A 17,257-nucleotide genomic window follows, 5' to 3' on the forward strand; every position below is an offset into this window, starting at 1 on the left:
ATAAAACATGTAGTCAACTCCACACCCTAAATCTTAGCCTCGGGCTTGTTTATGCAGGTGTAGATTAGAAGTTGTTTTCACAGGATCCAATATAGGTCTTTTAAAAGAATTTGTTGGTCCTTTTCTATGGATGTGAACTCCTTCGATTAATGTTTTTGAAGATGTTTACTCCTTATACAAAATAGACTTATATGCAGGTAAGAAAGAGTCCTTGATCTTATCAAAACTTTAAGCATAATAGTGCCTGACTTTACAGTCAAGATCAGGAAAACTTCTAAACTACAAAATAGTTTGGCCTTCTTTACAAATGTATGGGTGGACTGCTGCAAATATTGCATTTTTTTAATGATTACTATGACATTAGTCCTTCATGCTGTTTCAGTGCAGTCATCTGAAAAACTTTATACTAAGGGCATTCTTATCTCTTATCAGCAGATAAGATTCATGAGGGATTTGTAGAAAGTTAACAAATATATATATATTTGTTTTCGTAGATTTTCACAGGTACAGGTATGCAGGTCTTGGTGTATTCGGGTCTTTTCCCATGTAAGATTGAGAGTATCTTGGCGACGTTTCGACGAGGTCCCACTCGTCATCTTCAGGCTGGGGTCTTCAGCTTCGTGCTTGTGCGAGCAAAGTGTGATCGGAGCTGCCGTCTCTCTATAAATATTGGTGAGGGTGTGTGGAGTGCTGGCTTTGTTGCTGTAGGTGGGTTGGTTGGCTGTGTTGGAGTTATTGTTTGCGGATTACAAAACAGCCGAACAATCCGCAAACAATAACTCCAACACAGCCAACCAACCCACCTACAGCAACAAAGCCAGCACTCCACACACCCCCACCAATATTTATAGAGAGACGGCAGCTCTGATCACATACATACATATAATTTTCTGAGGTTTTTTTATCTTCTTGAAAATAATGGTTTACTTCCATCAGTGGAATAGATTGACTATAGGGACATTACTGTTAAAAATCCATCAAAGAATAGTCTAAAAGAAAGATATCAAAGCATTTCCATTCTGGTTTGAGCAGTTGGGTATTATAGATGCCAATTGGCAAGAGAAAGGATATTGTTTAAATCTAGAAAAATAGGTTGTATGACCAGGCAAGTAAGAAAATTCATGCTTTCTTACCTTATTTAAGCCAGTCATATACAAATCTTGAGCCAGAAAATGAAATTAGAGCATTATGCAGTTTGCTTAGCAGTTTGCACTGTATTTCATTTCATTTACAATATTTGAAGCTTATATTAGTCTATAAAATCTAAGATTAGGAATTTAATAAATAGATACCCAGGATTGCAATCACGATATTTTCAATTAATATCCATCAAGGGTTATGGAAACTCTAATCCCAAAATTTTGTAGGGTACTACACTACCTACCTCTGTTACAATGATAGGGTAGTGGCTGAGATGTCATTATATTATTAATATTATTAATATTAAAAGATCTAGGCCAGGTTCAAGTCGCCATTTGATAAATAACCTCACAAAATGATTAATTTAGTCATTTTCTTTTACTCTAATTTAATTCACATGTAGGATCACATGACAACTAATCCCATATATGTTGCTTTGAGCTTTTTAGAGAAAAGGTGGAATATAAATTATGAATAAATATCAGAAGAAAATGTAAGAAATAATAAATACACTTAAAACATTTGAAAAACTCTGGATTTATATAAGATATCAGTGCATTTTGTTTTCATTTTTATTCATTGGATCACGACCCATCATGAAACACATTAATTAAATTCTATTTTACTATGTAGAGAAATAAGAAGATATCAGAAATAAATGAAATTTCTGTCTCCAAATCAGCAGTCCATTGCAATGTTTTATATTCTACAAAAATACAGCATATATCCTAAAATAACTTAATTATATATTTATAAAGCAAATAATCAGTTCATTAGTGAGCACTGGACTATGACATTATGTGGTATTGCTATTGATTGGCAATATGTGACTACGAGTTGGCAAGACGGAACAAGTGATTAAATGTACAAGTATAAAAAGGAAGAGTTTATATAAATGACATCATACATAGTTTTCATCATTTCAGCATCATCGTGACTAAGTATGGGCACCTGTGTATGTGACAGTATGAAGCGAAATTAAATTAATTGTTTAATCAATCAATTAAAATCTGTTTCATTGAGGAAATACGTGAGTCACTATGACTCATAGTCGTAGCTGAATGCAATGCAATGTAATGTAGAGCTTCTGAAAAGCGAACAACCTGTAAAAAACATCCAGCTTCTTCTGAGTCCATTTATATTAAGCAAGACTGAATTTCTCCCAGGAGGATGGAAAACAGTTGCATATTCATTGCATAAATTTGCTGCTGAATAGCCTTCTTCTCCTGCCTGCTGTTTATCTACAGGCAGGAGTTATTTTTTTTCTCTCCTATTGGAGTGGGAGCAGAACATAAAGCAAAGGAGGGGAAGGGGCTGATTACACAGAAGGAGGAATTTTTCAGCAAAAGTGGAGCCATTGTGGATGTAATATCTGATATGACATCACATGTTGCATTAAAGTCAATGCTATTATTGCAGTCTTACCATAGTGATATTATGTGAGAATCAAATCAGAGTTGCCAAATGCAATTTCATTTCATCTGGAAATAACACTATTTGTAAATAAACACTGCTCTGTATAAATAAAGATATGGAGAGAACATAATGTTTCTCTAACAGTTCTTAAGAGTGAGTGATAGAAATCAAAGATTAGGGCAAGGTTGAATTTTATCAACATTACTTTTATATAAAATCTAAATTATGAGTCATTTCGGCAGAATGAAAGTTGTTAATATTTGACAGGTCTCAGTGTCAGAGATTTCATGGACTGTCAAAATATGGGCAAACAAGTCCTTGGGGCAGAGAAAAAGAAGTATTGACATTCCCAAGACACTCAGTAGAGTTTCATTCCTTTTGACACCTTCTTTCTGTACCAGATTCAACATAAAAGATGTTTGGCAGGAAGATAAGATAGCTGGAAGGCAAAGCTTACCTATCTTAAAAAAAAAAAAAAACTAAGGAAACGCAAAATCAATATTTTCTTTTGCTGAAGTTTTGCATTGAGCTTGTGCTATTTGCTTGTCCCGTAAATAGCTAAATAAAGCAAATTGTTTCCCAATTATAAAGAAAAAATAGATTGGGATTATTTTAATAAGCTTATAAATAAAACATTTCATGCTTGATAAAAAAAAGCTTCCAATATTTTAGGGAAACATAATGTATTTTCTATGCTTTATCTACTCTTTTGCAGAAGAAGAACCATTTCCATATTAGTGATTTATACTATTTTTTTAAAAATCATTTTTTATTTCATTCAAAACATTAAAATACAAACTCCCAAAAAAGAAAAAAAATGCAAAACAAGGCTAAACAAGACTACACAAAAAGTGCATAAATAAAACAAACATATAACAAAATAAACATACATAATCCCCCCAGTTGAATACTAATAAATATATTTTTAAGATAATAACTTCTCCCACCTTGTGAAGCAGGCAAACAATTTATACATTTCTACAACACTATTTACTCAACTCACTTAGCCTAATATCTATCTAGTATATGAAAACATAGTTAACAGTAAAACCAACAGCTAAATTAAACTTCTAAAACCCTCTGTTAACAATCTATTTATTGTATTTCATCACAGAAAATCCACAACGGCTTCTGGTCCATTATAAGTCACAGCAATCATTGTCTCTAGTCTGTCAAGGATCAAATATCCTTGATTGATTATTAATAATAAGGCTTTTTCTTAAGTTATGAAATGGAATATTTTCTAACAATTGAAATTAATTCCCCAAAATCATAAGTCTCTATTGGCTCTATCTATCAACAGCATTTGTTGTACAAAAAGTTTCCTATAAATTGTAACATAACGTCTCTTAACATTTGATTTATACTATCTTAAGAGTGTCTCCAATAAAGACAGGCTCTATATTGGCTGGATGAGAGTGTAAGAGCCTACAGATTGGTAGTGTAGAAAAGGCCAAGGTTTCAAAAACTATATCAGAATATTCAAAAACCATTAAACAAATCCACTTTTATTATTCATATTCTGTGAAATTTGTAATAGATAAATAGCAATTTTCTTAGTTAAATTGCAATGGAAAATAGATTTCTACTTTACATTACAGTAGCAATCTTTATGTTATTTGAGTAGAAATCTTTTCTTAAAGAAAATAAAGTAATGAAGGGAAAAAGCATTTCCATACTGGCAGATATTTTATTCCAATAAAAAACCTAAAGATTTCCTGAGTGGTTGATTTTGAAGTATTATTAACTAACTCCAGCTAAAGCTACATTCATTCAAACTTTGTCTTGATTTAGCAAAATAACACTAGTTTATCTAATTTATATTGCAGTTCTGTGAAAAGGTGTTCATTCCCTTTTGTTTGCTTATCTTTACCACTAAATGTTATCACAGCTTCATGTAGGCCCTAGTAATATATAGATGGAGTCTGAATCAAGTAAAAAAAACATTTTAGTGGTTCTTTGATTTATTTCAAAAAGTCATCCAAAATATGAAGTGCCATTTAGAAAAAGAAATCATTTCATTCCCATTTAATCAATGCAATTAAAAGGATAACTGGGACATGTTTTGAAAGTACTCAATAAACATTCAGGTCTGATTAGGGCCAGCCTACACTATAAAAGTTTTGGATCCCATCTTCTTTGCTTTTTCACCACACAGATTAAATGTGTGGCGAAACCAGATACTAAATCTAAGGGAGTGATTACTTTTTCGGACAGACACTTCACATTATGTTTGTGACATAAGTTAAACAAACATTCAAGTTTGCTGTTAGGTGTTCACTAAAACTGTTTTTATGTTTCAGTAGAATCCACGTGAAGTTCTGATAATATTCAGTGGTATAAACATTCAAACACAGCTGTAATAAATGAAATATTTATTTATGCATTATATAATTCACATTTTCATAAGTGCAAAAGAGACATATTGCCATGCTATCCTGATTAGATAATTTTCACAGTAGTTAGAAAAGAAGACACAGGTGAAGTATTGGCTCACATGGCCAAGCCGAGAGGCCTATTGATGCCTCAGCAAGTTATTTTTCCATTACCCCATTATCTTCCTTTAGTATTCTACTATTCATACCCAGTAACCTGGGCTGCATTAATACTTATGTTTTTTGCCAGAAGCTTCCACTTAGTATTTCCTTCTTCCCTTGGATCCGCCATCCACAAGGTCCTTCATCAATCTCCCAGAGCCGTTCCATTCTGACAAGTGCCTGTGATGTTGCTGTACTAGGAAGATGGTTGCAAAGTTGAAATATTTTTGTTAGAAGTCTCTGTGATACAAATGTATTGCTGAGTGTATATCATGGGTTTTGGAGTGCTGCTTAGGAGGTTCAGTTTTGCTAATGATTTTGAAGGAGTTTCTGTCTGGAATTGCTTGGAATTCCTTTTTTCTTCTGTTTTACTTTTTTTTCCTTCTTCTCTCAATCTTCATGTCTTGTCTTTTCGTTTTTCTTCACCTTCCTCATGCCACTCTTGCAATATCCTAGAGCTTGGCTTAACATCCTTATTCTTTTTTCCCATACACAACTTTTAACTATAGTGGTCCTTGATTTACAACTGGTCCTTTAATGACCATTCAACGTTTCAAGAATTTTGAGAAAAGCTACTTACAACCTGGGTTCGAAGTTCTGATGGCCGGTACGCCCCCATCACATGATTGCATTTGGGGTACTTGGCAACTAGCCTGCATTTATGGCCATTTGCATCATTGCTGGGTCATGTGATCAGCAATTTACTTCCGGTTTCCATTAAAAAAAATCCCCTAGCAAACAATCTGCAGCTTTCGCTTTACGACCACCCCAAAAAGATCATAAAATTGGGCGTAGTCATGAGATGGCCCACTGAATGATCATCATGACTTAGAACCGTAATTCTAGACTCGATTACAGTCATAAGTGGAGGAGTATCTGTAATTTGATCCTCAAAGTCTGCTTAATATAATCATGATTCTGAAGCAGAAACAAAGTTTAATGATGGAAATTAGATGAAAGTGAGAGACTCTTGTTCCAGGTGAAATGTTCTACCTTGACTTCTGTTTCTCATAGGTTGTTCTCTTTTTCTGTTGCAATGTCCTGATGACATTTCAACTATATAAAGAAACCTCAGCTATTCTAATTGCTTAATGAGCTTCCCAACATTCAGAAATAGGGCTGTTTTGCAGGCATTGTGAAAAAAAGGACTACATTTAAATTCTGTCTGCCAAATGCTAGTTATTGTAATATATACCAAATCCAAGTGTGCTCGTGTTACTTCTGCTGCAATAAAAATATGTCTTGCAAAGTCCTGAACACAGCTGTTATATGGCCCATATATAAAGTGAAACTAAAAATTCCATAGTTGACATTCCTAAAGATTTATTTCAGATCCCCCTAATGTTACAAATACACGACTTCAGTTCAAAGCCAGGATTGTGAGAGTGAAGTCGTAACAATGGATAGTTATTCTCAACGTATGGCTAGAGTTAAAGTTTATTTCTAATGGTTTAGCGCTCCATGTACTTTCCATCTACCTAAAAATGCTAGTTGGAGGGGGAGCTGTGTTATTACAACCTCTCCTAAGATTTCCTTGTTTTAATGTGATATTGAAAACCCAAGTCAGTGATTAAATAGTGTGTTTGTGATATGGTCTGGCATATAGATTTGGGTTACATAAATACAGTTCTTTCACCTCGGGAAATCAAATGTATATGTTTAAGCCAGCAAGATACCTTAGAATGATTACAATACCAAAATTCCACAGAGCATTTTATTGGCCTACTTGGAGGCATTGCATTCAGTGGTGTTTGAAGGAAAATGTTAAAAGGAATGATAGCGATGAGCATTATTTCACTTGCAACACAGGAAACATGAAAACAATGGCTCATAAATTGTTATATGCTAATTTCTATAAAACATCCTCCCTCATTATTTATTGAAAGTCCTAAAGGATTATTCAGGAAGCTCAAATACATTTTTATGTAAATTATCTGTTATCAGATGCATATTACACAGTTATAAGAAAGTTGCAAACTTTTGTCAAAGTGCAAGCAAGGTTCAGTAAAGGATTATTTTATTAGCTAAGCAATAAACAAACCTGAAATTTGTTGACAGTGCTAAAATGATCTGCCTATATGCATTTTTTATATATATTACTGATAAGTGGTCAAAATAAAATAGCATATAGCTATTGTTGTAAAGCTGGTGTTCCTACTTGTACATGTAGAACAAGAAGCCACTCATTAATTTAATATTTATATTTTAAATTTTTCACTGCTAATATAATAATATTATTTCCAAAATAAAGGTAAGAAAAATAGCAAGTAATCATTTGTGAAGGAGAAAGGTGGGTTGTTTGGTTTTTGTTTTTGCCACGTACCCATTATGCCATGAAGCCCTCTTTATTATTATCTATGATTTATTTACATTTAAAATATTGTTTTACATTTAAAATATTGTTTTACATTTAAAATATTGGTTTTATTGGCTCAGAAAACCCATGTAAAAGTGTCTAAAACTCTTTTTAAAAATTATGCTTGGCTTATATTTGTTACCCATCACAACAACTTTGTATTGTAATTCCAGAGGATAATACAAAAGAACAAGATTTTTTTTTTTGTATTATCAGTGGAATGCTGTTTTGCCCATTGTGTTGGTATTTTTTAAAAAACCACACCAGTTTATCAATGTTATGTGAATTTTCAAAAGTTTCTTGTGATCCTTTTCTCTGGTTTTGTTTTGGTTATTTCTTTTCTTACTTCGACATCAACAAATCAATGCTGCAAAAAACAATAGTGGCTTAATTGATCTTAGAGATATTATGTTGGTCTACACCATGTTTTAATACTAAACAGTTCACTCAAACATCCTATAGTCAAGCCTTGATTAGATTCACATCTAGTTTGGACTGTTGCTGAGAGGGTCAACATGGGAAAGCACTTTTTTTTCCTTTTTTCTTTTCTATTATCCATTAATTTTCATTTATCCATTTCATTTTCATCTAGATATAGATACCTAAATGTATACGCAGACTATTTAATCATGCTTTGTTTCTGTGCCAGAGCCTCCTGGACAAATAAATATTGCTTTCAAAGAGTATCTCATGTATCCGTTTCTCAATTGCACCCATGGTGAATTTAATTGCTATTCCCTCCTGCTGATTTGACTAGGTAATGCAGCTATGTTATCAGCATACATTACAAAATACTATGATCTGTTTAATAGGCATGGACAATAAAACCAAAATTTACAGTGTTCTACCACTACAGAAATTCTTGTGCTAGAACAGTAGGTTCTATTTGAAAGATATGTTTCATAAAACTTTGCTTGATTTGGTGGATTCTTCATGAGCTGTAAAAATTTAAACTCATGGCGGGTTTTGTTATTAGGTTATAAAAGCAATTGAAGAAGGGTATCGTTTGCCAGCGCCCATGGACTGCCCAGCAGGCCTTCACCAGCTGATGCTAGACTGCTGGCAGAAAGAACGTGCAGAAAGGCCAAAATTTGAACAGATTGTGGGCATTTTGGATAAAATGATTCGGAATCCAAATAGCTTGAAGACTCCTTTAGGAACCTGTAGTAGGTAAGTTATGAATTAGATTCCTAAATTATAGGATAAAATACTAGACAGCTTTTCTTTGTTTCAGCTGTTGTTGACCCATGATTTATTTATTTTATTTCATTTTTTTTATCCCGCCATTATTATTTGGGATAAGTTCAAGCATTCCATATTCCAGATGCTTTTACAAGGGTAAACTAGGTATTAAATCTAGGTTATATTGATGTATATTGATGTTCCTTATCATAAGCCCAAAAAAATGACAGTTATATCTGACCAGATTCCATTTTGGAAAAAAAAGATAATCATTTAGAAATAATATTTTTTTTTAGAATTTGCCCATCTCACTCCAATTAGTTGTTGATTTGCTTAATTAACTTCATACTGGATTACCTCAAGATATCTTTATATGCTGTTGAAACAAATACTTAGTGTAAAATGTGGCCATTTGCCTTCTGGGTAGGATTAGAAGATCAGCATATACTGCTGTTTGAAGGGCAGAAGAATATGTCTACAGAAGCAGTATAATTTGAAGGAATAATGGTAATTTGATTATTGTAACAGAAGTTTGTAGAATTTTATTAAAAATAATTATTTTAAGCATGTTAGGTTTGATATACCTATTCTTTGCTTATTTTGTTTTTTTTCCCCAAAAGTGATAGAAAGCACAATTGGAAATAATTTTCTGGCTTTGGAGAGTGGAAGAAGAGGTTGAGGTTGTATAAGATCTCAGAATACCTCATAAATTGTCTTATGTGAAATTATCATGTTTCCCTGAAAATAAGACCCAGTCTCGCTTTCTTTCTTTCTTTCTTTCTTTCTTTCTTTCTTTCTTTCTTTCTTTCTTTCTTTCTTTCTTTCTTTCTTTCTTTCTTTCTTTCTTTCTTTCTTTCTTTCTTTCTTTCTTTCTTACTTACTTATTTACTTACTTACTTACTTATTTATTTCCTCCAAAAGAGGCACCCAGGTCTTATTTTCGGGGCATGTCTTTTCCCGTCTCACCTCACAGTGGTGGCATCGACAGCCCTACCCAGCTGGACCACTTCTGTAGCCGCTTGCTGCTGCTCACATGCATCACCTCCAACCTCCATTCATCGTCAGAGGCCTTCAGGAAATGCCTCTGTAGCTGAGAATAGAGCTCCGGATTGATGAACATGGCACCCCCTGGCTTCCATTTCACCATCAGAGGCCTTCAGGAAAGGCCTCTGCAACCGAAAACCGAGTTCCAGATTGATGCGTACGGTGCCCCCTCTAGAGCTCTGTTCTCGGCTGCAAAGGCCTTTCCTGAAAGCCTCTGATGATGAAATGGAGGCTGGGGGGTGCCACAGACATCAATCCAGATCTCCATTCTCAGCTGCAGAGGCATTTCCTAAGGCTTCTGACGGCGAAAAGGAGGCTGGATTCAATTCATGCCAGTGGCGGCAAGCAGCCGCAGAAAAAGTGGACTGGTGAGGCAGATGTCAGGGCATGGGAGGCCTAGCTGCAACAATTAGAGGTTGTGGGGCACCTCCTGCCCCACCCTAGCTTGATCGTTAGGGTTAGGACTTATTTTTGGGATAGGGCTTATATTAGGCCCATTCCCCAAAATCAAGCTAGGGCTTATTTTCAGAGTAGGTCTGTCCAAAAATCATTGTTTTGCTATAGAGAACCAGTTCTATGATTGGCACCCCAATTATTTGCTGAAATGGTGTACTTTAGCTCCTGTTATTTGCCCCAACTCCTGCCCACCTAGCAGTTTGAAAGCATGCAAATGCAAGTAGATTAATAGTACCACTTCAATGGGAAGGTAACAGCCTTTCATGCACCTTTGGCATATAGTCATGCTGGCCACATGACCATGGAAATTATCTTTGGACAGCGCTTGCTCCCTCAGCCAAGAAACGGAGATGAGTATCAGGCCTTAGAGTGGACACGACTGACAGGGAAACCTTTACTTTTATTTTTTTTTAAATTGACTTTCACTGCCATCCTTAGCAAAAAGACAATTTAGTGACATTTTTTGCTTTCCGAATGGTATTTTTAACTGATGCTTTTTTTTACTATTCATCTATATATGACTTTAGAATGTAGCAGTTGAACATAGTTCAGCGAAGTCACCATATGCTCCCACTGTAAAAATGGTCAACAATATGTTAGGGGGAATAAAAAAAAAATACAGACGTCAATCGCATAATGCTGTTACATAAATCGGTGGTGCAACTGCAGCTGAAATATTGTGTTCATTTCTCATTCAGAAATGATATAGTACAACTAGAGAAATCTCAGAAGACAGCAACTAAGATGATGAAGGGGGCAGGAACATCTTCCTTATGAGGAAAGGTTGCAACGTTTGGGTCTTTTTCATCTGGAAAAATGAGAGGGTGCTTGTGTTTGAGATGCATTATGCATCATTATTCACCATGTTGGCAAGGAGCAGTGGAAAATGAGAAGCTATTTCTAGAATCAAAGGTGAAATTAAATCTTGAAAGCACATCAGGACAGACATATATTTTTTTTTACACAACACATAATTAAACTTTGAAATCTGTTACTATGAAATTTGGTGCTACCAAATTTGGCTGGCTTCAGAAAAGGATTAGACCAGTTTTATTTTATTTATAATATTTATAGGCTGCCCATCTTACCTCAAGGTAACTCTGGGCAGCTTGGAAGTCGTGGGTATCTTTAGCTATTAGCTTTTATGGTTGTATGACTCTCTCTGAAGACCATTTGCCAGAAGGCCAGTGAGCATCCTTGGCTTGATCATCCTTCTTTTTTTATAATTATTTATCTCTCCACCCCCATTTTCTTTTATCTTCTTTTGGCTTTTCTTCAAAACTCATTTAAGTGGTTAGTGACAACAGTATGTTTTCCCATTGAGGACATCCATCCTTTAGCCAAACAACTCTAAAGAGGCTCCATTTCATATGCTCCAGTTTTTCAGGAACATCCCCTCCTCAAGTGGATATGAACTGTGTCTCTGTATGCCTTGGTGTCACACTCTAAACCCTGTAAATCCATCCTTCCTATGTGTGAGCCGCACTCTGCACACAAGCTTTAGGGTGCGGACTCCGAAGCTATTCTAGCCCCTCATCTTTTTTCAAGCCTAACTTCTAGTATGTCTCTACTAGAATGTCTCTAACTTTATTTGTAAACCACCCAGAGTAAATTGGATGGATGGATGGATGGATGGATGATAGATAGTGTGGCTTCCTTACTTCTTCAAGAGAGCAGTCAACTACACCACCAAGTCCCAAACCTTTCCAGCTTGGCGGCCTGGCCCAGCTCAAGGGGGAGAGGGGCAAATGGAGCTTCATGTGAAAGCGGAAGGTGCTTGCACTCACGCACGAAGCTCCACTCGCACGAATGGAGCTTTGCATGTGAGCGCAAGCACCCTCCACTCATGAATGGAGCTTCGCACATGAGCGCAAGCACCCTCCGCTCATGTGAGTGGAGCTTCACATACATTCTTGCCATCTCTCCCTTGGCCCGGTTTCAAACAGGCCGCAGCCTGTTAGTGGGCTGCAGCCTGGGGGTTGGAGACCCCTGAACTACACTGCCACTTCCTTAGGTGTCTTCTGCATCACTCTTCAATTTATCATTAAGGGTTCAAAGCCTTCCAACTCCAAGCAGGGCAAAACGTTTCTGAATCGTTGGTTTCATACATCTTGGAACAACCCAAGATTAAGACATAGTGAGGTAGACCATTAAATTTATTGTTTTTCCACGTCATGCTTTTCTCTAATTCTTCTGCTTAATAATGTGTGGGATTGACAACATGACAAAAACCTTTTGCAAATCATCCATCCTCCAAAAAGGCAATTAGAGTTAGGTGGTCAGCCCAGAGTCAATTGGAGTCAGGAAGTGTGTAGCTTGAAATAGACAGATAAATAAATCAAATTCGCTATCAAGACTGTGACAGTGGAAAACCGGAACCATTTGGATTTCTGGAAATATCTCTACTGCTGGTAAGGTAGTGTAATAGAATATTGAAAGCCTGTCAAGGCTATTCTCCAATTCAATGTAAACTTAGCATAATTAAAGCAGTGTTACTCTGAGTCTCTTTTTCACAGTTCTCCCTAACTACCCCTGACTCAGGAATCTTTCCTGTAACAGCCTTGTTTTCTCCTCTAACAGCTGTGCACCAGTCTCCACATTCCCAAGGTCTATTAGACATTTCATATCACTAGCCCAACATCGTGTCTTATTAAAAAAAAAAAAAATCTTTCAGCAAAGCTACATTGGTGCCTATTACTGGTGCTATTGAGCCAGTGGGGCTTGTGCTGATCAGTCCTGCACTAGACTGAATGCCAAACAAGCAGGAAACAATTAGCATATTTCCAATGGCTTTATTAGCTCGGTTGTAAATCAGCTAACAGATGCTAGGACAGAGCAGTTGTAAATTAGGCAGATAATGATCTGAAGAGAATCCCTCACCTGTAAAGAAGAGCAGGCCTGTTGTAGACTGATAGTTTAGAGCTGCATCTGATATCCACAATATCTTGTCCAAGGATCATAAATCAAAAACATATCCATCAGGTACAAATCTCCTATCTAGAGGTTTTCACAGCCCTCCAGGATGAGATAGAGCAGGTTATGATGGTTTCTTAGAAGCCACGTACCAAGTAGAACATCACATACAAAAAAAGAGAAAATTAATTCCCTGCAGTATGAACTCTTTTCTTCAATAATACACACAAACACACAAACACACAGACACACACACACACACTGGATATCTACTTTTCATTGATGATCATTGATAATTCCTTAATACCTCTCTTGTATTCCTTTTGAAAGTCTCAGCAAGAAAGCAGTTATATTTGTACTTTCTACCTAAATAGAAATCAGAAACATGCATTATCCCTATGACTGTATTAGATTAGATATAGTCACCTATTTTGAATAAAATATCGAGATGTGTAAGTTAAGCCCAATCTTCAAGGAGAACACGATTTCAAATTTTAAAAAATGTCTTTTTTCTTCTTCTTTTTCTTTACTTCTTCTTTTACCATTTCAGGTGTTGAGCGATCAAATAAGAAGCAATTATATTTACTTTATTTTACAAGTATCCTATTTTTTTCATTATTTAAAACAAAGGAGGTTTTATTTTGTTCTAAACATTGAAACATCTAAAACTTTTAGATGACTTCTATGATTGTAACTCAGCGGTAGATTCAAATAAAATCCTTTATTACTGTTGACGACCAGATGTAGCTACAATTTAGTAACAATTTTGCAGGGATGAAAAGGGAGCAGTATAAAGATAGCTGAGCAATTTACACAAAAACAAGGAGATAGGAGAGAAAAGGAGAAAACAGCAGGTAAGCACTGGAGTACCAGACCATTTCTAAAGTATTGATAGTCTACTAGAATGTTACACAGCAATATAGGCTTATAGATACTTAACAATTAAGCATGTATTGCATTTTTGCTTTTTCTTATATACATTTTAGATTGACGTATTTATTATATTTCTACTAGGTAACATAAATACTGAATTATGTTTCTTTTTTTTCTACCTGAAACAATATTTTTCATTCAACCTAGACCAATCAGCCCTCTTCTGGACCAGAACACCCCTGATTTCACAACATTTTGCTCTGTAGGGGAATGGTTGCAAGCAATCAAGATGGAAAGATACAAGGATAATTTTTCTGCTGCAGGTTACAATAACCTTGAGACAGTAGCCAGAATGACTATTGAGTAAGTGAACTGAATGCTTATATTACCTATTTCTGTTTGTCTTTGTTTTCGTTTAATTGGCAGACAAGAAATGCTTGGCCAGATTATATAAAATTTATGTATTAAGAATCCCCAAGATTTAGTCACCCGATTAACACCTTGTCCAGCCTTCTTTTAAGAGAAAAAAAAAGTACCACAGAAAATTCTGGTCCCTTGCTAATATCTGTTTAATTATTATAAAAGAGGGTTTGACTTTGCACAGTAATAAAAACTATTGTCATTTGGGGAATTTGCTTCTTGCTAGCTAAGGACTTCAATATGATTATGGACAGTATTGACCCAAGGTAGCCCCGTCTAAGAATAAACCATATTTTTATTACCCTTTCTGGTTTTTTTATGCAAACAAGTGCTTCATATTGAGACATTTTCAACTACTTTACTCCTTGTGTGACAACCACACAAGGAGTAAAGAAGCTGCACTTCAGAGCAATGTCCTGAGTCCGCAAGGAGAAGGGTGGGGTATAAATTCAAATAATAAATAAATAATAAATAAATGTGACTTGAGGACAATAAATATCTCAGTTTGCTACTCTGTATGACAGAATGTCAGGGAGGTTTTAAGTCTTCATAAAAGTTGTAAAATGTTAAGACTGTGCTCCCTCTTTCTCTTTCTCTTCCTTTTAAAAAAAGAAAAGCAACAGCTATAGTTAGTATCCTAAGATGTATCTAACCTTCACGACAGGGGTCATGTTATCTCCTTGGAACATATACCCTTGCCACTTAGTGGAAGATAATAGCAGTTTTTAAGATTTTATTTGTACTCATCATAGTCTACGTTAGGCATGTCAAACTCGCGACGTCACGTGGCATCGCACAACGTATCAGGACTGTTTTACCATTGCTGGTAATGGGGTGGGCGCGGCTTCCGTGTGACACCTCCAGCCCACAGGCCGGCAGTTTGACACCTCTGGTCTACGTCAACAGAAAGCGCTGAGCATGTATGCCTGGCTTTTCAAGTGATTACTTCATCATATAACAGGGGTCTTCAAACTTGGCCCTTTTATGACTTGTGGGCTTCAACTCCCAGAATTCCTCAGCCAGGCATGCTGGCTGAGGAATTCTGGGAGTTGAAGTCCACAAGTCATAAAAGGGCCAAGTTTGAAGACCCCTGTCATATAACAATATGGTGAAGTAATCACCTGAAAAGCCAGGCGTGCCGATAGAGCATTGAATATCATGTGGTTGTATCACTATTGCTGTTTCTTTTCTACTGAAAGATTACTAATATTGAATTTTCCTCCCTCCCTCCCCTAGTGACATAATGAGCTTAGGAATCACATTGGTTGGCCATCAAAAGAAAATCATGAGCAGCATTCAGACTATGAGAGCACAAATGTTACACTTGCATGGCACTGGCATCCAAGTGTGATGAGACATTTCTCCCTTCCAAGGGAGGAGACGGACTTGAGAGAACAGTGCCAGCCTTCAGTCTCCATGAAGCGCTGCTAGAAGACACACGATTTGACAGAGCCTTCATGCAGGTAACAGAAGGCCCCACCAGAAGCACCTACAGACTTGAACTCCTAAGTGCCACCAGAAAGTTACTTAAAAAGGGAAAACAGACCTACTAATGGCGGCAACAAAAGAAGTGACAATAAACAAAGTACTACCTGAAACACCTACGAACACCTTGAACTCTCTAACCTCCTTTTTATCTAATGGACTTTTTAAAGTGTACATAAAGGATTTTAAAAGAAAGAATATATTTGTCAGATAAAAATCATGATATTGTTAAAGTCAACAAATATTTTCCTTAAAACTTTCATTTCAAACTTGTTTTTAAGAAATCAGTTGTGTTCCTTTTTTCACATTGAGCTTCTTTTAGTGTTGCATTTATATCTTTGGACCTTCTTAGTGCTAAGCATATGACACATTATTACACTGGGGAGTTTTGAAAGATCGTACAAGTTTCTACAGCCACAAGAAGTGTAGCAGGGAAATGTGTATCAGGCTAGCTACTGGGTGGGTGAAGCAGGGTTGGCCAGGATTTTTTATTTTTTTTTTCAATTTTTTAATTTTGGCATCTATTTTTGTCTGTTTATTCCACACCACATCGATGTGGTTTGCTAATTGGCAGGAAATCAGGAAAAAAAAATCATTGCCAAGAGTTCTGATATTTTTTAAAATAATTTTGTATAAGTAAATCACACACTCTTCTTTAAACAGGAAATGAATAAAATGGTGAACCTAGCAATAATGTTCCCTAAAAATGCCTAGGCACTTTTTAAGAAATGGTTTGAAAGATGGTTTTAGTAGGGTGCCTGGGTTAAAGGAAGCTGTACAACTGCAACTTTAAATGGGCTGAAGCCCTTTCACGGAATGATTGATGGTAGGTGCATAAACAGAACAAGTACAAGTCCTATAGTGTTGCTTAGCCTTTTAATCAGAGCACATTGGGTGTTTGTTCTTGCAGGGGATTGGGTGTCTTTTTTATTTTTTTCAACAACGTACATTAGAAGGTCTAGGAGAAATAATAAGCATATGGCTAATATGAGATTAAGATGAATGTAGTCCCTCTTGCAGAAATAAGAATGTGAGGATGCAATCCAGAGACTGCATATAAATTCAGAAGAAATTGCATTCAGGTGGGTGGATACACTCTGCTTTTATCAGCTGGAGCTTATTTTCTGTCCATACTTCTACCAGTCATGCTGTTTGAAATGTGGGTAGGCAGATCGCCTTCCTTGCCATAGACAACCTCATCTGTAGTGGCAAGCAATGACAGGACCCAGTCTGCAGCAATTCACATAATTCTCACCAGTGTTGCCACTAATAATGTACAAGCCAGGTATACATACCTTTCTCTGGTCCACATGTTGGGACAAGCCCAGTTCAGTATGAGGAAGCTATGCACATTGAAATGAATGGGATTTCAAAACGTAATTGTGCTCTGAAGCTGCTAGGATCTCATGGGCCCCAAGTCTATCTAACATTCTCT

General features: G+C 36.1%; 1 protein-coding gene across 1 annotated transcript in view; it reads left to right on the top strand.

The window, feature by feature from the left end:
• LOC107288079 (ephrin type-A receptor 7) overlaps positions 1 to 16,053 on the top strand; it is a 67,436-nt gene extending 51,383 nt beyond the window's left edge. The window contains exons 13-15 of the mRNA XM_029284263.1: positions 8,426 to 8,619; positions 14,125 to 14,280; positions 15,574 to 16,053. Of these exons, the coding sequence (XP_029140096.1) occupies positions 8,426 to 8,619; positions 14,125 to 14,280; positions 15,574 to 15,688 (465 nt within the window). The 3' untranslated portion in view covers positions 15,689 to 16,053. The remainder of the gene's footprint in view (positions 1 to 8,425; positions 8,620 to 14,124; positions 14,281 to 15,573) is intronic.
• The last annotated feature ends 1,204 nt before the right edge of the window (positions 16,054 to 17,257 follow it).

Source organism: Protobothrops mucrosquamatus, unplaced genomic scaffold, assembly GCF_001527695.2.
Source record: "Protobothrops mucrosquamatus isolate PMUCROS unplaced genomic scaffold, P.Mucros_1.0 scaffold478, whole genome shotgun sequence".
Lineage (NCBI taxonomy): Eukaryota > Metazoa > Chordata > Lepidosauria > Squamata > Viperidae > Protobothrops > Protobothrops mucrosquamatus.